The sequence below is a fragment of the Astyanax mexicanus genome, chromosome 6 (genome assembly GCF_023375975.1).
Source record: "Astyanax mexicanus isolate ESR-SI-001 chromosome 6, AstMex3_surface, whole genome shotgun sequence".
Taxonomy (NCBI): domain Eukaryota; kingdom Metazoa; phylum Chordata; class Actinopteri; order Characiformes; family Acestrorhamphidae; genus Astyanax; species Astyanax mexicanus.
The window spans coordinates 27,580,387-27,601,876 of NC_064413.1; the positions used below are offsets into that span (position 1 = coordinate 27,580,387).

A 21,490-nucleotide genomic window follows, 5' to 3' on the forward strand; every position below is an offset into this window, starting at 1 on the left:
AGTTTTGATGCCTTTGATGCCTTTTTGTTTGCTGCTTTTTCATTTGTCTGTGTATATGTAACAGCACTTGGGGATTGTGTCAGTACACACACTTACTCCACAAAGCTGATCTTGTTGGAGTACCCTTGCTCCAGTCCTTTCAAAGTGTGGGTTTATTGGAACATACTAAAGAAGACAAGAGAAGGCAACATGATAAGCATTTATGTTACAAAATGAACCAATCATACAACCTTACACATACACCCAGGAGATGACTGCTCCCCCAATGCAGTGTTCTGCATCAGAGTCTGCTTAAATCATACCCCAGGCTCTGCCCTCTTCATTTCAGAAATAATCATGTTTACTTGCTAATTCAGTGAAATTAGGGTTCTGATTTAGCAACAAAACAAATAGAGAAAGAAAATGGAACCGTTTTAATAAGTCTGCATTATCATGGAACAGTAAAGTGAATCACAACTAAAATCAATTGGCCATGAAGTGGAGAAGAGACAAATAGTGACACTAACAAGTTGTGGTCCAGTCTTAAACCTACTAACCCCTACACAGTCTGGACTAGATTAGTTAGTTAGTGTGTGTATTTGTCCATTACAGTAGTGTCTTTTTCTCCAGGAAAGGGAGGATGGCCATCAGTCCCAATGCAGTTGAACCCAAATGCAGCTGTTTCCTAACCACCCACACACACTCTCTCTTTCACTCACATAAACTCACTCTCAAGCTTCACTGTGGGGGTCTGAAGCTCCACACCTTTCCAAAAAACGAAGCAAGGGACAGAGTTTCCACACTATCCCTTTTTCCATCCCTCTCTCCTGTGCTCTCTTGCTCTGGCTCTCTCTCTCGCTCTTACTGTCTCTCTGGAAAGAGGAACTGTATATGACATCAGTCGCTGAGATTTGGAAAGAACGCACTGGCGGGGCAGAATAACATTCGCTTTTAACGAGAGCTAAGCTAATGGAAAAGCCCCGCACCACCTCTCTCACACCCACAGGTTAACCCTCTTAGGTCTCGTGGGGTTTACATGCCTTAAATCCCTTTTGTCCTCATTGTTTTTCACTGAAATTAGATGATCTATTATTGAAAAAGTGGTGCTTTGCAAAGCAAACAACTGTCCATTTTTATGGTTCTGCATTGCAAAGCAAAAACACTGCAAAATAAGTTACCAAATATCAAATTGGTAAGAGCCTCCCATTGGATAATTACTTCATGGGTGATTAAGTTTTAGCTAGCTCAAGTTATTTAAGCCTAAATGATGCAGTGAGTAGCTTCTCGTTTGTTAAACGACCATGTGGAAAGACACATCCTGTGGACGTAGAAAAGAAGTTAATCTGTTTCAGAAGAGTCAAATTATTTACAATCATCAAGAAGAGAAAACATCTAAGATGATTGATGAAACTGGTAAAATCAGGTTAAGAAATGTCCAACACAAAATTCTGGACTTGTTTACTGCCTTTTTGCATTCTTTTTTTAAATTAATGATCATGCAAATGCACTTTTAATACCCAGTAATCAACCATCATAGCAAAGCAATAGCAAACCTGTAAAAAAATAGTGGCAATGTAACTACCACTTAGCAATAACATAGCAACCACCTAGCGACACCATAGCAGTTATAATTTATCCACTTAGAACACCATTTCAGCCACCTAGTATTAGCCGAGGAACCACATAGCAACCACGTGGGATAAACGTGGGATAAAAAAAAAAAAAAAAAAAACAGGTAACAACACCTGGGATGCTTCAAAAATCGATTAGCAATACCATAGAAATGATCAAGAATACTCTCACAACCACCTAGCAACATCATAGCAACCATCTAGCTAGAATCCACCTTGAATACCATTCTACACTTGTCAAGGGTTTATAAATTAAAAAATATAAAAAAAATCTGACATAGTGGGGGAGATGTCTCTAAAGCAAATCTAATAATTTAATGTGCTGCTGTCAAATAACTGTATTAACTGGATCTTTTTTTTTTCCATTTTCTCCCCCAATTTACAAGGCCTAATTACCCAACCCACTCATTAGAACACCAGGAGGGTGAAGAATAACACATGCCTCCTCCGATACATGTGAAGTCATCAGCCGCCTCTTTTCGAACTGTTGCAGCTGATGTAGCATTGCGGAGTAGCATCACAGCGCGCTCGGAGGAAAGCGCAGCGACTCGGTTCCTATACATCAGCTCACAGACGCCTTGTGCTGATCGACATCACCCTTCGGAGTGATGTGGAGAAAGAGCACCATCTACCCACCCCTGAAGATAGCAAAGCCAATTGGGCTCTCTCAGGGCTCCAGTAACTTATGACAAGTGACATGAATTGGATTTAAACCAGCAATCTCTTGATCATAGTTGCAATGCTTAACCCGCTGGACCACTCGGAGCCCCAAAAATATTGGTATCAACTTTAAAATTAAAATTTAAAGGTGCCATCATGTGACCAGAAATTTAGAGCTACTGTAACAGTGTGGAAACATTCTCTTGTCCTCAGAGCAGCATGGGATTAGTGTGAGCTTGGCCTTGACCGTGTATATCTGTGTGTTTGAGTGAGTGAGTGAGTGAGAGCTGCTGGTCTTGCTGGCAGATGCAGTGTATAAGTGGCACGCAGTGGGCTGGGATGTGTGGTGTGTAGAATACGTCTCTCCGTGGCCCTGTCAGATCTGCTCTATCGACTGTTTCTCCGTTTGATGCTGTATTCTTATTTGTGTGGCTTCTGCGTGTCTTTTGTGAGGAGTTCTCCCCCACTGGAAGTAGTTTAGTGAATAATTGACAGGGCAGCGGTGCGAGCCCAATCGATGTTTCATTGATAATTAATTGATGCTTAGCGAGAGCTGAGAGTGAGTTAGTGTGTGTGTAGGGTTGTGTGTGTGTGTGCGTGTGTGGATTAATATCGACACGTGTGCGTGTGTGCGTGTGTGTGTGTGTGTGTCCTGTGAGAATGAGGTTCAGGGTTGAGAGTCGGCACTCACTCATTAACTCCTGTCCCGGATCCACCGAACTGAAACGAACCACCAGCTGAAACACTAAGCAGAGGAGTCACACACTTCAAAGAGCGATACGCTACCAACACACACACTCGCGCACACTAGGTATTCTCTCTTATTCTATATCGCACTCTTGCACTCTCTCTCAAAATTCTCTCTTTCTCTCTTTCTCGCTTTCTCTTCCTTTCTGTTTTTCTTTATTATTACTATTGAGAAATTTAGGTTACTCTGACCTAAACTGCTATTGATTCACAGTATTGGCAGATATCGATATTTTTTTTTATACACATTTCCTAATGTACAACAAAATTATTATACTATGTCATAAATAGTATGATAAATAGTCTTCTGGAAAAGGTCTGGAAATTTAGTTTAAGTGACAAATTTATTGATTATCTCCACAAATCTGTATCTTTCCAGAGCAGATAAGCTTTAAGTCTATTCATACCACACCTACCACACCCACAGGGGTATAAAGCCCCATTTATATAGCGATATAAAGCCCCCAGCATTGAGCTGTGTAACAGTGTAACAGTGTTCTCAGGAATTAGACTGGTGCTCGATCCAGTACCTGGATGGATGATCACAAGCCATCAAACCAAGCTGAACTGCTTGAGTTTTTGCAGCAGGAGTGGTTATCCAAAACCAGTGTGTAAGACTGGTGGAGAAAAATATGCCAAGATGCATGAAAACTGTGATTAAAAACCAGGGTTATTCCACCAAATATTGATTTCTGAACTCTTAAAACTTGAATATGAACTTGTTTTCTTTGCATTATTTAAGGTCTGGAAGCCATGCGTCGTTTTTGTTATTTCTGCCATTTCTCATTTTCGGCAAATAAATGCTCTAAATTACTATTTTTATTTGGATTTTTGCTCAATATCTTTTTCAACTAAAGTGAAATATAATATTTTGTTTTATTCAAATAAGAATTTTTCTGTATATTGTTGTCCAAACTATTTCTTCCAGTCTTCCAGTAACTGATAATGTATGATCATATTAACTAAACATTAGCTTTCCTTGCATATAAGGCCCTGCAGCATATGTGCTGCATAAGATTAAATGTAAGAATATAGTGTATAAATGATAAAATGTCCTCAACCACATTAACAGTGAGCTACTGGCAAGCTTTTATTCCCTGTATTTCTTTACTGTATCAAGTTTCTTACTGTATAAATAGTACATTCTTTAGCTATTACCATTCATAGCAGTCGTAGCAGAGTGGTGTGTAGGAGAGCAGTGTTAATGCTGTTAATGTGTTTGTGAAGATATTCACGACCCCCTTTGCATCATTCATGCTTAGACAGAGCTCACCCTCATTTATGATGACAATGGATTAATAATGTAAGAATAAAGCTTCCCATTAGGCCTAATGCAGTTGGTCCTGATCTGATGGGTAGTCAGTGCTGACGTCCTTGAATTATGGACATACGCACGCACGCACGCTTCTCTCATATGACTGTAACCGCGTCTCCGTGGCTAATGATCCTCTGTCCATTAAGCCGGGCTTGTTGAGGCAACCGTGGCGGAGAGTGACCGTTTTCAGGTGGACGATGATGATCTGTTCAAGCCATTAACGTTTCTATAGCTGAGTTATAAAAGCATGGATGATTCATTTGTCATAATGTCTCTCATTTACCGGTTGTCATTAGCCCTTGATTGTAAGAGATTTTTTTTTTTTTTAACGAGAGCGTGTTAGAAGAATGTATTCTGTAGTGGTTTTATCAATTCTGTATAGAAGAGATATAAAAAAGGAAGTCACACATTATGTTGGACTTTTTATTCAATTAGTCACTTTGTGTCTGGGGATGTACTATTTGCTGGAAATGTACAAATGCAGATGTGTGTGTCTGTCTTGCAGAGGGAGTGTGTGAGATCTGGCTGACCAGCGAGGACACTGGTGCGTACGGCAGAGACATCGGGACAGATTTGCCGTCTCTTCTTTGGGAGCTGGTGAAGGAGATTCCGGAGGGCTGCATGTTGAGACTGGGAATGACCAATCCGCCCTACATCCTGGAGCACCTGGAAGTGAGTTACTCGTGCTGCGTGCCACACAGGAACACATTCTGTGTCCCATATATTAGAAAACAAGGTTTTTCCTGCTTTATTGAAACGGAGGATTTATATAGTTTTTAAAAAGGAACTGTACTATTCATTTAACAACCTATCCAGTCCATACTGCAGCACAAAAAAGCAGTATGTTTTTTACATACGTTTTATTTTACGTGTAGTATGCTCATAGTAGATTATCAAGACAATGTTCCACATACAATTACACTGCCTTCACAAGCTTCTACTTTTTTTTTTTTACCAAAAATTGCATTAGTGGGCAAAAACAGATTCACAGACATCCCAAGGTGCAAAAATGTATTTCAAGGAGCTACCCCCCAATCATTTAGTCCCCCATGGGCAAGGCTAAATTCACTATTACAAACTGTTCAGCGGGCAAGACTTTCATTTTATACTTTTACCAGATATGGATATACTTTAGAGTAGTCAGAGGTGAGATGAGTTTTGATGGGAGCCATGATGCTCCTGAACGCATCCCCTCCAGGATGGGACAAAAATACTGCCCACCCACACCAAAAACTGATTGGCTGACTCACAGACTCTTTGCAGAGAACAGACCAATCAGAAGCCTTTCTATTTTGCATGTGCTTCATGAATATACACATGTATCTCATGAATATGCACATGTATCTCCTCATGCTTTTATCTGTATTTTGTATTTATTGTATTTTAAACCCAGTTTGGCCATTCTCTCCATTATCTTTTAGATCTTTATTGTACCACTGTTAGCACAGTTCAGTTCCGGCTTATAAGAACCGCTGTGCTTTTAAGCGAACCAGCCCGCGTTTTCCACAGGTTGTAGTGGAACCGTCAAAACGTATTCCAGGCGTTTTCAATTTGGTCAAATCAAACGAACTCATAATTTTTCAGTGTTTTTTTTACAGAGCTGTATTTGTTATAGACAACCCTAGTTCCTAACAGTTGGGACGCTCTGTAAAATGTAAATAATTACAGTAAATAAAAACAGAATGCAATGATTTGCAAATCTTATGAACTCACATTTTATTCACAGTAGAACTTGAATGTAGAACCGAGCGTGTATCAGATGTGGAAAGTTGTATTTAGAACCAGTTCATGATATAATGATTGCAGCAACACAGCATAAAAACATTGGGGCAAGGCCATGTCTACCATTTTATCTCACTTTCTATTCTCTTAACAGCAGTCTGTACATTTCTAGAAAGTGAGGAGACCAGTCGCTGGAATTTTAGCCTTTCTTGTCTGGAGTAGAATTTTAGCTGTTCGTCAGTCCTGTCTCGTCTTTGCTGTTTTTTTTTTTTTTTCATTTCATGATTAACCAAGTGTTTTCTACTGGAGAAAGGTTTCTCTCCTCTGTCTCTCCCTGATTCCTGAGTTGTGCGGGACGTAGTCCCCCTGTCAGAGCGAGAAGGGCTGGGGAAGCACTTTTCATTTGCTGAGGGTTAATTGAGGTTGTAATTCTGTCCCCGTATGTATAGATTACGTTCATGCTCTGTTACATTCAAATTAAAAACCACTGAAGATTTTTTCCCTCTTAAATGAAAGGAAATTACAATTAAATGCTAATTAGAAATGTAGCCAGGGTTGTATATGTGCTGTAGGACAGTTAATGCCATCTCTTATGCTAATGTGATACATGTTGATTTGTGGAATACAGTAGGTTTTAGGCAGGCTGTGTGGAGAAGGAGAAGCTGGGCTTTTAGGACGATATGTCTGGAGTGTGGAGCTAACGGATGTGATTGTTGTTGGAAATAACAAGTGCTGTCTCTGGAGATGCTTGACTACATTCCTCTGAGACAAACTGACAAGTGTGTGGTTGTCTGTGTGTGTGTGTGTGTGTGTCGTAGGAGTATGATAGTAAAGTGTGTGTGTGTGTTTGTGCTCTTTTCTGCTTGAGTCAGCCTTGTATTGCAGAAGAATATTATTTTCTTCATGTTTTTTTTTTTTTACTCCTGTCACACTCTCGTCTCCCCCCGCTTCTCTCTTCTCTCCTCTTTCTCTCTCTCGCGCTTTCCTGTTCTTTCTCTTTTTTGGCATAATTGAGAATGCTGAGGAAGTGACAGAACAGAGTGCTTTTGGAAAGAGAAGTGGAGAGTGTGTTTAGCAGGTTAACACTAGTTTAGTGAAGGGAGGTACTGAAGTGTGATTATAACTCTCACACACACACACTCCACTGAAATGGCATGCTACCTGTCAGACTGCTAGACACTGTGCTGATTATAGACTGAATAGAGATGAGTGTAAAGTGTGTGTGTGAGAGAGAGATGGAGAGAGAGAGAGAAAGAGATAAAGAAGCTGAAACAAATGGAAAAATTAAAGCTTCACCTTGGTTAAGTCACTAGTATGTCTATTGTTCATGAAGTAGTGTTACCTCATGGCTTGAGGATGCATACATCTGTATATGTTGCGGGGTGTTATTGTGTAAGTGAGGTTGCCAGCACTGGCCAGCATGCTCATGGCAAGTTGATGTAAATGATTGATACTCACATCGTATCATATAAATTTTGTGAACGATATTATTCCCTGAAATATCGTCCCTTATTACCCACCCATAATGATCAAATCAGGGTACTAAATTTTAGCTGTTTGTAGCAAAATAAAAATTCACACTGTTCTCATTTTCCATTATATATCTACTAGAGACTATAGAGATTATATCTGTCCAGTATCATTAATTTTACTCCAATCCTGGATATATGGAGACAATTGGAGTGCATTATTAGTATCATGACATTTTGGATCGTTAACTTGTATTACAAATCTGATAAAATTCTTGTATTTTTTAATATCTCAGTTAGAGGTCAGCCATATCATATAGTATTGTATGCAATAATAAAATAGAATTTTCATTTTTCAGTTTTGTCGTGTCGCCAAGAGTATTGTTATCCCCGAAAATACCATGAAATATCATATTATTTTAGGGCCATAACGCCCACCCTAAGTTCGAAGTGATGGTGGATGCAAGACTATGGCTAGGTACAGTATTTTACTTCCATATATGTGCAGGCATTTATCATTCATTACTCTTTCTACAGTGTCACATGTGAACATGTGAGAATACATGATAAAAGTTTGCAGTGCAGTTGTGTGGTAATGATTGTGACCGGCAGCATCTAGCTAGAATTGTCCATGCAAACAGACAAGCAACTCGAGGAACAGTCACATGCCCCACACATATGCCCTGCAGGACAGTGTGACATCCTTCATTTCCATGAGATATGGGAGCAGAAGACCAACCAGCCATTCAATCAACCAACCAACCATTTAATCAACCAACCAATCAACCAACCATTCAATCAACCAACCACCCAACTAACCATTCAATCAACCAACCAACCATTTAAGCAACCAACCAACCAAACATTCAATCAACCATTCAATCAAACAACAAACCATTTAATCAGCCAACCAACCATTCAATCAACCAACCAACCATTTAAGCAAGCAACCAACCAAACTTTTAAATAACCAACCAACCAACCAAACATTCAACCAACAAGATTTTTTTCTGTAAACTCCAACATACTGGAAACTGCAGTGTTTACTGCAGAAACTCAGTGTTTCATCAAATTGTGGAATCAACGCCACATTCTGTTAATTGTAGCTAGCTAATCTAGCTATTCAGAGACATTGATATTCGTGACTTTAGCTCAGGATTTAGTTCTAAAGTTTAAAAACCCAGCTTTAAGCTAATTCTCTCCTGATTATAAGGTAAAATAGCTTTTCCTGCTAACATCTTGATCATCAGCTTCAAATCTGCAAACTTTGCAGACTTTTTCAGCAGATCTGCTTTCTCAGAAGTTCAGCATGTCTTATTCATTAGTAGATCATGGACGCTGACCCTGGCTATGACCTGTCATGGCTCGTGCAGTTCCATGTGCTGCTGTTATAAAAACTGTGGCCTGTGGGCACATTGAGGAACAGATTGACTCATTTGAACCCTCAGGCTGCTCTTCAGTATCAGATTTCAGACATTGATTGGAATGCTGCACTGCAGCCTTGCTTTAGTCTTATACAAAGTTTATCACTGAGTCCTGCTGCAGCAGCTCACAAACAAATTTATCTAAGCCCAGCTATATATGCTACACATATTTTACTGCTTGAGTTGTGCTCTGAGCTGCATGGCTAATGCAGCAAACGACTAGTGATGACTTGTGGTTTGACACAGTGCATGCTGTGGTCCAAGAAAAAAAAAAATCCATCAGCAAGCTTTGCATTAACCTTGCTAAATGTGTGCCTACACAACATGCTTTAAAAAAAAGAAGGCATATTACATTGGACATGTAAGTTAGTAATTTTTAATGTTCTCATGCATTTAGTTTTTTCCTCCCTTTTATGCATATAAGCATCTTCAGCTACATATATAAAATGCATAGCAATAAAATGCATATATGTAGTTAAATACAGCAGTTTATGCACAAGGCTTAAATGGGCCATTTGAAAATAAGTGAAATACACCCGTGATCAATGAGAGCATGTTTGCCCTTTCAAAGAGAATGGATAAAATTCCCATTAAAAATATTGTGATGTATTAAAAAAAATAGAAATTGCTGAAATAACAAACATGGGCAGAGCTTTCAGATGTCAAATAATGCAAAGAAAACCAGTTCATATTCACAGATTTTAATAACAATTTTTATGCATCTTGGCATGTTATCCTCCACCAGTCTTACACACTGCTTTTGGATAACTTTATGCCACTCCTGATGCAGAAATTTAAGCGGTTCAGCTTGGTTTGATGCTTGTGATCATCCATCTTCCTCTTGATTATATTCCAGAGGTTTTCAATTTTGGTAAAATCAAAAAAACTGTGTTCATGTGTTGCAAAACTTTTTTTCTGGCAGTGTAGCTCCATCTGTACAGTAATATATCATGAACTTTGTTCATGTAGTATGTTTGTCTAAGTCTGCACATATAGCAATACAATCCTTTACAAACTCCTTTAAATCTGAAGGGCAGGGTAAAATTAAGCCTAATTGTAATGATTTTGTTATTTGAATTTGGATTAGAATTTTGCCCTGTTCTTGAGATGTGTGTTGGATATAACATGCTCAGTGCAAGTGTCTCTTCATGTCTAGTCTGTAGTATTTTGGTAACAATTACATACATGGTTTTATCCTAGCCAATTCTGTGAATCTGTAGATGTTGTACTTACACAGGTATAACATTAATTCATTAATTGCTGTTATTAAACACAATTTTAGATTTTTAGTATACAGTTTTATTTAGACTGATAGTCACTGATACCCACGTACTTTCTTAGCTTTAGCTTTATCGCTCACCTGGTTTGGAGTCCCCTTTTTGCTCAGTAAACAATAAAATGAGACTGTCACAAAGACTGTCACATAACTGTTTTGGGAGATTAAAAGCAGCATTTTTGCATTTTACGTAAAAAAGACCATGAATGAAGATCATTGTAGTTCTGTTCTATGTACATAAAGCGAAAAACAAAACATTTTAATTCTAAGGCAACTTTAATACATTTATAAGTATATTTATTATGAATGCAGAGAATGTGTGCAGATGAAGTGTGTACAGACTCTGTGATTTAATCAGTTAACATGTAACATAAAGTGTGTGTGTATATCAGACACTTATTTTATATGAGTGATTTACTTTAATTGTAGCTTGTTAAAACGCACACACATCAATTCATCCTCAGCTTCATAGATCCAGTAGTTCACAAGCTTCGTCGCTTCATTACGGAGCTTTTTGAGATCTGAGTGCACTCAGCAGTGCACCTCTTGCATGTGCTCTCCACTCTAGCGCCCTTTCAGGTGAAGCGCACTTCAGCACAGCTGATTGGGACAGAGCAGCTCAGGTCACAGCGCTACTTCCTCGACTGTGCAGCTAATGAAATGTTGCAGCGGTCACGCGTGGCTAGGTGACCGGGACCCGACCGCATTTTTCATAAATGAATATCATTACGCTTCCTGAAGACTTGACGACGACGTGGCTGAATGAAGGGTCGCTCAGGCAGGACCTGATGACCTCATCTTCTATTTGCTTTGCCTTTCTCTGTCCCTTTTTTCTTTTCTTTTTCTCTTTTCTCCTACATGACTGGGCTGCAGATTAGTGAGCCATGTCCAGTGTGGTTCACCACAGCAGCAAGCCTGAGAAAGTGCTGGATGTGGGAGTGAGTGATCAACAGCATCTTATTTGTAAGCTTTTATTCCTGTCTGTTTGTTTAATACTTAGTTTGGATCTGGATTTGTGATGCTAATATATATTTACACGGTGTCACTACTAAAAGTTCAGAAAATGGATTATCGCAATATGCATTCAATCCTAAAATCAACAAAATGTGGGTAAATTTTACACCAAATACTGTAGAAAAACTATAGAAATCACAACGGATTGTTAAATTTCCTTAACACGTTTTGTGAAGAGAAAAAGAAAAATGTGCAAAAAGAGGAATGGGACGATAATATGGCTAATGCACGTTAGCGGTTTCAGTCATTATTCCTGAGATTTCTTATCCAGTGCAAATTTGTCATATTTTCCTGACATCCTGTATTAAAAATACATTATTTTACCATCCAAGGTAAAATTAGTGTTTTTCAAATAGGGCTATAGACTTCTTAGTCATGATTTATAATGCTACATTACTGTCCCTTCCATTAAAACATGGAACATAAAATCTGACCCCAGCTCAGTATTCTTTACAAAGCGGTCAAAATCCCAGCAGCTCTAGATGAGTAGCTAAGGACATCTTTGGCCCTCCTACTGGCTGTTGCTTTCTTGGCTTATCCATGCCAGTGGGATGCCGTTTGCGTTGTCTCCGACAAGTGAAGTGAGATTAGTTTGCAGGAGAGCGATTGCTGCTGTTCGATCTCTCTCTCTCTCTCTCTCTCTCTCCTGCTGTGTGATTTGCTGTCTCTCTTTAACATGCCCTTTATTCAGCCGAATGAGAGATATGCAGGAACTCGTGGTTCAGTTGATTGCAGTGCCGGCTCTGGGGGCGCCGCTGCAATTTGTATTTGGAGCGGCCGCTAATTTCGCATCGAGCTCGGGCCATTTTCATACTAATGAATCTCCCGGGATGCTTGGCCCATTAGAGACTTGATGTAGACACGACTGATGCAGCCAGTTTGATCCATCTGTTGAAGTTGTAGCTTGTGATTCTGGCACTTACTTGAAGTGAGATTGAGGTTGAATAAAGTGAATGAAATGGTTCATCTCAGAATGTTAGCAGTGCTTCTGTGAATGGTAGAGTGAATGGTACTTTCATTATTCTGTGGTGTAGAGAGAAATCTAATTGATATAGGTAAAGAAAAAACTTCATCATATATATTAAAAAAAAAATATATATATATATATTTATATTCAGCCTTTAAATTGAGTAAAAATAATATTTAAAACTGCAGTATTAAAACATGCATATATTACAAGTATGAATTAATTTAATTAAATATTAAATTGAATCATTTCATTTTTTTTTTTTATTTCATAATGGTTTTATAAAATTAAATGAACAGCTCTTTTACATTAATAGGCTCTCCTTGCTAATAAACCTAAAGGACAATATCAAGGTCTGGAAACATTAACATTATTGAGGCCATGGCCTTATACTGTTTGGCCAGTTAGTGACATACGTTTTATGGCAGATCTTAAGGATACCATAGCAACCATTATATAACACCACAGATACCAACTTGGATACCTAAATACAATGTAACTCTCCATTTACAGTTACATGTATTTACAGAAATTATAAAATCAGCCAGACAAACATCATGCAGTATAGATAAACACATTCTAAACACTTCAAAATATATAATAAAAACACAGTAATTACCTGTAATAGGTTCTAGAGTTAAGGCGCAAAATGAGAGTGGCGTGGGTTGGTGATCCTCCATCATTCTGACTTTCCTAATGCTCTTATTACTAAATGCAGTCAGATGCTCACATCAACAAATACTTCTTTAATACCCTTGATTTCAGAACAAACAATAAGCAGGTCTGTGGCTGTGTTCAAAAACTTCATTAAAACTTTCCTCCCTGTTTTTATTTTGTTCTTGAAGTTGTACTTCAGTTTTCCACAGTTGAGAACAGCAAAGCTGTTGCCGTTTCCATTAAAAGCTGTCCTTCAATCATGAGAGAAGTTTTAACCTCAGCAGCAGAGTATTGCTATGTGTCTCTCTCACTGAAAGAGTTGTATTTGGTTATAATTGGGTTTCACTCTTAGCCGCCACCTGTCAGAGCTCTCCTCACTAATCCTCTGTGGGCTCTTCTGCTAGAGCTTCCTCCCCATCCCCATCCACACCTTCTCTCACAGCTCCTCACGGGAGCACTCACATGTTTAAAGCCATTTGCTATTTCATGGTCTGTGATGGTCTCATGCTCCCCTCAGCCCACTATTACCTACAGTTTGTCTGACCAGGTAAATATGTGTTGCCTGTCTCAGGCCTTTTCAGATGTTTTTAATGCATTTGAGTATGTTTTTTTGAGAAAGGAATTCAAATATTCGACTAGCCAACTCTATTTTGATAAAAATAAATAAATAAGGAAATAAAGAAAAAAAAAAGGAGATCGCTGGTGTGAATCCCAGCTTGCCATCGGCTGCCGGAGCCCAGAGAGAGCGCAATTGGGCTTGCTTTCTCAGCATGGGTAGATGATGTCGATCAGCACAAGGCATCTGTGAGCTGATGTATCTAAACCAAGTCAATGCGCTTTCCTCCTCGGCAATGCTTCATCAGCAGCAGTTTGAAAAGAGCCAATGACTGACTTTACATGTATCGGAAGAGGCATGTGCTAGTCTTTACAATACTTGTGTTGTGGCATCACCTGTGATGGGGGATATACAGCTGAGGAGCAGCTGAATGGGTGGGACAATCGGCCTAGCTAAAAGGGGGGGAAATGGGGAAAAAAAAAAATAATAATAAAAAAATAATAAATTAAATTATAGAATAATGTAGTTATGTCCCAATAACCCCATACATAATGTTGTACATCAGAACTAGAGATGGACCTATCAGTGTTTTTGAGGCTGTGTCCGATTGCCGATCATCTTTCATCTTGATTGGCCGATCGCCGATACCGATCTTGGGCAGGGCCAAATGACACATTAATGCCACACATGTGCCAGGTAAACCTGGTACAGATTTCCTTAATTTAGTTGTGTGTAAATATTTATAAGACACCTGAATTTGTATATTTATATGCCAAAACTTCACGAATGTATCCCAAAATCAGCCGCCTCACAGCCTGTTATATAGCTCATATTTACTGTTGAGATATAATTTAATAATGTATTATTTAAATAAGAACAACAATAATCTAATGTTCCAGCTAGAGCTTAGATTAGGCAAAAAATCCAGCCTGACCCTGTCCGCCCCATAAACTGTTATTACGAGCCCGGACCTGATTTAAACTCATGTTAGCATTTTTAGTATTCTTTTTTGCCACCGCCATGAAATACCTTGGAATATAAACCACTTAACAAAACCAAAGTAACCACTTTTGATATCACATCAAACACTTAACAAACACCAGAGCAAACAGCAGGCAACACCATAAACGTCACCTGAAATATCATAGCAACCATAGCATTCTGTAGCAACAGCCTAGCTATTGCATGAAAAAAAAATCCTTTTTACAAGCACAACCACTCTGCATTTCCTTCAGTAAATGCGCTTTTCTAGTTTATTATGGATTTTATCACAGATGTGCTGTTATGTAATGTTTTTCCGTCCAGATTACTGCTCAGATACAGTTCTGAACAATTTTCATGACTGCCTTATACTTGTTTACTGTACTGTATAAGGACATAAAAAGGTGACACAGATTTTACTTTGGCTGCAAATAATTATTGGCAACATCTTGTAAAAATAAATGTGCCAAAAATGCTTATACGGAAGAGTGTTATTTTGATTACCTGAAGAACATTTCAGCAGATGATTTTTCAGTGAAGAGAATCTAAGGACCTAAAGTTTAAAGTTTAGAATTTCTTCACATGATTTAAAGCTTCTATACCAACTAAATATGACTCCTCTCACATACCTTCAAGCCAAGAGCAATAGCAATTTTGGATGTGTGTTTTTTTTAAGAATAAAGATGGAAGGAGGTGGACAGCATGTGGACGCTTTGAAATCAAATGCAAACTGCACAGTTCCTTTAGGGTTAGCTAGATTACATCAGGATGCAATGGGCCAGCTGCAGAGAACACATGTCTGTGCTGCTAATCTCTCGGACAGATGTTTGATACTCCACAAACCTCCTTTCCCCTTTCTGCCCATCTATTTTAGAACATTTGGCTCGGGCAGCGCTTTTCCGTTCAAATATGATAGGGAGGCTTTTCATCCTCTGGTTCTTAATGTGCTTTTTCGGGCGAAGCCAGCCAGAACCGACGTGTGCCTTCCAAAGAAAACAGCAATTATCCACGAAGCCCAGGTTTGCCTGGCCAAGAGGGAAAAACTGAGAAAATCATTAGAATATGAGTCCTAATTACCGTGTGACAGAACTGTTATTATCCAAATATCAGCTACATTTGAGACGGTTATAAAGGAAAAAGAGAATGTGGAGGGAAAAGGAGTGAAAGAAAGGGTAGAGGGGAAAAAGTGCTGAGTGTAAAGCAGGAATGGCACGTTTTCAGATCTCACACCCCCATCCCTTTCTGCCCATATCATGTGCATCTGTTAGCTATCAGAATAGTTGGCCATGTTGATCATTTAATAGTCTTCTTTACCAGTTTTATCAGTAAGAGATGAAAGGATGATTTTTTTATGCATAGACTAGACACTGGGAGTTTGCCAGGTTTGCCAGTGTTTGGACATTATTTTTATTACAGTCTTTACTCCTCTCAGATTAGTTTTATTCATCATTCATTCTTCTCTATCTGATAAATTGAGAATGTATTACAGTTACTGTACTGTGCTGTGCTAGTATTGTACACTGTATTAGTCTGTACTAGTTTAATAAGAATGGTGATGAATGTTGCTTCTAGTATAGTTTTTTGTTGTCGATTAATATAAATCACTGACCATTTGTCAACTGTATTAGATGTTGTGATGTTTGTGATGGTTCTAGATGGACAGATTGTTTTGGGTCTGTTTTTTTTCTCGTATGGAAAACAGAGACCGCAGTTAATGAGGTCTGGATAGAACTGAAACTAGATCAGCGTCGAGATATTTTCTGACTGCAGACTGTGGTTTAAACTGACAGCCTCGACACTTCTTTCTCAATGCAGTGGTTTGCATTTGACAGGCAAAGTCACCAACTGAACCCAGAAATACTGTATTAGGTAACTAAAATTAGCTACTTTTGCCAAATGTAGCATTTTTAAAGCATTAGCCCTGGCTCCTGCATCTCCGCTGTGACACTCAGCATCTTTAGATGAACCTTAACTCACTTTAGTACCGCAGAGGCCTTATTAATGTCTGTGCTCTGAATTATCTGATATAAATAGGCTATTCTTGGTCCAACCAAGGGATGTGGTTTTTAAATGTGTGATTTTAAATAGGTTTGTTAGAAACGTTAGTTATGTAGAGGGGATGGAGGCTGTTCGAGACCCTGCCATTCTTATGGCCTTCTTAAACATGCTCGGACGCCGCAGTGCCTGTTTTAGTGCGTCGTTGTAGGCCTGGCCTTTGGGACAAACCCTGGCCAATATGGAAATCAGTGATCGTTAGCAGCCCATGTGCCGAGTTACGGGCTGTCTTCTGCTTATAACAAATGATCCTCAGAGGGGCCTCTACCAGCGGAGAGCTCGTCTTGCCCATGCCTGTATTAATCACCTGTGCCCATCTCTCAGCTTCAGAGCCATCTGGATCCTCCTCATGTCCCCACACCCAGGGGCTTAATCTAACCGGGGAGGTGCCTCCTTTTCCTGATATATAAATTCCCCTGAAATTTAAATGATAAAAGAAATGATAAAGCTCTGATTGAGACTTATCGTGAGTATTAGAATGAAAAATCGGAACTGACGCTTGTTAATTTGAGCTCAGGCTTGCCTTTAATGACAGATGATGGTCATGTTTCATGACTTTTGGAAACTGATTTCAGTTAATCATTTATTTTTCCAGGTTAGTATTTTCACCAAGCAAGGATTAGGACCTTTTAGGATATTATTGTGAGGATTGCTAGCGCACAAAGTTAAGCGCAGCGACTCTGTTTTAATACATCAGCTCACAGACGCCTTGGGTTGATAGACATCACCCCAAGAGCCAACTGTGCTCTCTCAGGGCTCTGGAAGCTGATGGCAAACTACATGAACAGGATTCGAACCAGCGATCTCCTGATCATAGTGGCCGTGCTTAGCCTGCTGGACCATTTAGAGCATCTACTTTTTGTTTTTAATTGCAACTATAAACAGTTTGTTACATTTAATTTGAAGGTTATCTACATAGGTTTTTCATAACACGTTCATAAGCATTGAATAATGTATCTATAAAGCCAGTACGTATATTGTTACACTTTTTTAAAACATCTCATGAAATGAAGTGCTTAGGTACCGGGAAATGTATAACGTGTTTAATGTTACCTGTATTTTGCCACTCAGCATTTTAACTGTGGTCTGCCAAAGTGCCACTTTAGTTTCAGGGCCTCCCAATCCTTCAAAAATAGGCATCGGCCTCATAGACTCTACATACTACGTCTATGATGCTTCATAAGAGTGTAAGAAAAACAGCAGAGGTTCATTACTTTTGTTTAAGGGCATCAAACTCCTGAAATAAAGCTAAAAAAAAACCCATACTTTATTTAACAGGTAAGCACTGTCCTGTTCCCAATTAGAAAGGGGGGGGGGGTGTATATAAAGTTCTTTATATATATATATATATATATATATATATATATATATATATATATATATATATATATATATGTATATATACATATATATGTATATATACATATATATGTATATATATGTATATAAAGAACTTTATATACACCACCCCCCTTATGTCTTATCTCATATTATATGTACTGACACGCTATTCATAAATATCAAATGTAGGGCTGGGCGATATGGAAAAAAATCTTATTACGATATAGTTTTTCATATCAGCCGATATCGATATGTATCACGATATAAATCAAATCACTTTCTGTTACACTTAAAGGTTTCTATTTTTACTCAGAAGTGACAGAATAAGGGAGTTATGGACAAAATCACTAGCAGGCTCAGAGCCTTGTGGACAGACACTAGGATGTTAACATCTTGCCAGGTGGGTACAGCTTTTAAATTAATTTTAAAAAGGGGACAAATATATAAACTAAAAAATATGTAAGACCCTTTACATTATATGTCTGTTTAATTTAAATTGCAATAACACTTTATTTATTTTTATAAAATTATATTTAATCAAAAGATCATTCCCCTCCCTGAATGCAGGCAACTACATAAAGCAAAATACAAGAGTATATCACAGTGTTCATTTTGACAGGTGATTTTGATACAGTCTTAGTCTTTTCACTAAAATGTATAATAGTTTTAGTTACATTTTAGTCTATCGGATATTATTAGTTTTAGTCAGATTTCAGTCTAGTTTAATTTTGGTCATATAAAAAGTATGTATTACATATGTTTTACTGTTTTTCTATTTTCTATTTGTTGTAATTTTAGATAATTTACTGCTTATGTTTTTTTTTAAATAAGAGCCTTTAGTTTTTTTTTTCATTTAAATTAAGCTAACATTTAAATATTTAAAAAAAAGTGGCCTATAATGGAGGTGGGAGGAATAAAGTCAAGTTTCTGAAATGATCCACTTCTACTGCAGTACAGATTTATACTAACATTACTGGCTTTCAGTAGACTAGACTTACATTACTTAAGTGTATTTAAAACTCCAGTTCAGTAACAGCAATGTTTAGCTCAGTTCAAATACAGCTAGACAGATTATATAATCTTCTGTATTTAGTAAAATATCCAGCATAACAGACTCTCTATCTGTTAAAAACTATAAAACACAAAGACAGAGGAGAATGCTGCCCTCAGGGTTTTCTAACAGAAACAGTGAGAGTTAGGAAAAAAGATGGAAAGTGCTTCCTTTCTGTGTGTTTATATACTAACCCCTCACTCGTGCTGAAGTTAACCTTAATTTACACGAAACGTGGATTAACACGGCTAACGTGCGTTACCCATTAGTTTATTAGAATGTAAAAAGCAGTGAAAGCATCTTAGCTAATGATGACAGATTGCACAGATCCCTTTTACACCTAAACATCGCTAACTTTAAACTGGAGACAAGCTAATCTAACTAGCAGCAAACAGAGCAGCGTTACCTGCCTTCAGAAATCTGAACAAGCTCACCTCTCTAAATATCTTGGAGACGCATGCCTCATATTTAAAAGGTGAGTTTTCCAGTGTAGCGCCGCTGAATAGTATAAATGAAGTTTATCCAGTAAATGGGAGAGAAGGAGCCGCTATGTGAGGAGTTCAGAGTGGAGGGGCTCGGGGGGTGGGGCGGAGGGGGATGGTGGAGAGGGGAGGGGAGGGGTTGTACTGGGCTGAGCAGCAGTTCAGCGTGCTGCCTGATCTCGTGCTGCGCCTTTTCACAACGCTACTTAAACGGGAAATAGAAAATTTAGTTTATCGAATTTCTCGCCCCGACTTATCGCGATATATAGTTTCCTCGATAACTATCGATATCGTTTTATCGCCCAGCACTAATCAAATGATTACATCATAAATTCATTGCTTAAATGTGTTATAAAGCAGCTTTGTATTCTTTCAAAAAAAGTGTAACTACAAACTTTGAAAAGAAGAAAAACTGAGATAACTCAAATTAATGTTAACACTCACACTAGCCACAATCCCTCTCCCCCAGCCCACCCTCCACATGTCCTGTGGTATAGTTTGATTGGAATCAGGGGGAGCCCTACATTGCCCGTCTTTAAGGAGGGCAATGAAAACGTGAGAATCCCGGAGTAAATAAGATGCATATTAAAAGGTACCTCTGCGGAGAGGACGAGATGCAGGGCAATCAGATAGCATGGCGAACATGATGAATAATTAGATGTTTCTTAATTAACAAGTCGGCATCGCTCTCTCTATCGCCCCCAATCAGATCAGATATACCAAAGCAATTTCTGATTTTGGTCGGAAATTAAAGGTCTGTTTGCCCTTCCTACGCTTGAAGATAACGGGCTCTATATTGAATATTCAGTTCTTCAGATGTGTTTTTTTTTTTTTTTTTTTACTTTTATAATCCTGAGTTTTAATGACGTGATCAAGCCTAATTATTCAGTACAGTCAGTCAAGTATTCAAACAGTAGCACACTATTTTTAGTTTTAAATCTAGGTGTGAATGCTGAATTTAATTCAGCTTTAAGTAAAGTGGTTTGATAAAACAATGAATGCAATAAATGGTTTGATGTTATTTAGTCCCTACATTTTAATATTTTTAAAAATAATTGTACAGTTAAATCATATTATTATCTTGAATTAGGGACATAAATTGGGCAAAAAAATAAAATAAAAATGATAGTCGGAGAGCAGAAACATTTCAATGTCTAAATTAGTAATTAAGGAGCTTAGGAACACCAAAAGACCAAAAAAAATATATATATACTGTATATAGTCACAAAATTCCTTGGTGAAAAAAAAAAAAAACAAAGCTTACTCAAATTAAGAGCTCTCTTAAAAAGTGTGTTTTTTTATTGTTACTTTGTTAATTCTTTGGATGGATTTGGAAATAAGCCAAGGATAATTAATGAATTAAATTGAATAAAATTGATTTACTTTTCCTAAAAAAACATTCCCAAAAGGCAATAGTTTAAAAGCAACTTTTAAAAATGTTGTTTGTCTCTGCAGTAGAATCAGAGATCTTGGTGAAAATTTATACATTCATATATGGAGAAAAAAAGATAGCGTTCATTCTCTGTTAAACCTGGCGGAGGGTGTGTTATGTCATGGGCATAATGAACAAGTCTGAACTCCAGTGTTAGCACTGAATTGTCTTTTTTATTTTGGTTTAAAAAAAATGTAAAATTCAATTTTTAGAAGTGTTGTAGATCCAACACAGCTTTAGAGACTACACACCTCCTTCACTCTTGACTTCTGATGTCCAGACTAGACCACCTGCACGTCTCGGGTTCTCAGTCTGGGGAGAGAGCTGTAAAAAGGGAAGGTTATTGCCCCTGCCCTCCATTCATCAACCTGAACACAGCCTCCCTCTGACACGCTTCCAGCTCATAATTGCATTATTGTAATGGCTGAATAGGTCACTGTTTTACATATCAATTGAAATATGTGCACAGTCTGGATTCGCCTCAGCGGGGCCATTCAAACGCTTCTTCATTCTCCTTCTCCAGATTGTCAGAAAGGAAAATAAACCTGACACACACCCGCAACTCTGCTACTAAACTCTGCAACTGGTCCTGGACCAGCCAATGATCTCCTCTCTGCAGTACATAAACAGATCTGGGAAAAAATAAGAGACCACTTAAAAATGATGAGTTTCTTTAATTTTACCAAATTGAAAACCTCTGGAATATAATCAAGAGAAAAATGGATGATCAC

The 21,490-nt window shown here is 38.2% G+C and overlaps 1 protein-coding gene across 2 annotated transcripts in view; it reads left to right on the forward strand.

The window, feature by feature from the left end:
- cdkal1 (CDK5 regulatory subunit associated protein 1-like 1) overlaps nt 1-21,490 on the forward strand; it is a 472,290-nt gene that overhangs the window by 268,999 nt on the left and 181,801 nt on the right. For both annotated transcript variants that reach the window (XM_022673769.2, XM_022673768.2), the window contains exon 9: nt 4,838-5,004. In XM_022673769.2, coding sequence (XP_022529490.2) covers nt 4,838-5,004 — 167 coding nt within the window. The remainder of the gene's footprint in view (nt 1-4,837; nt 5,005-21,490) is intronic.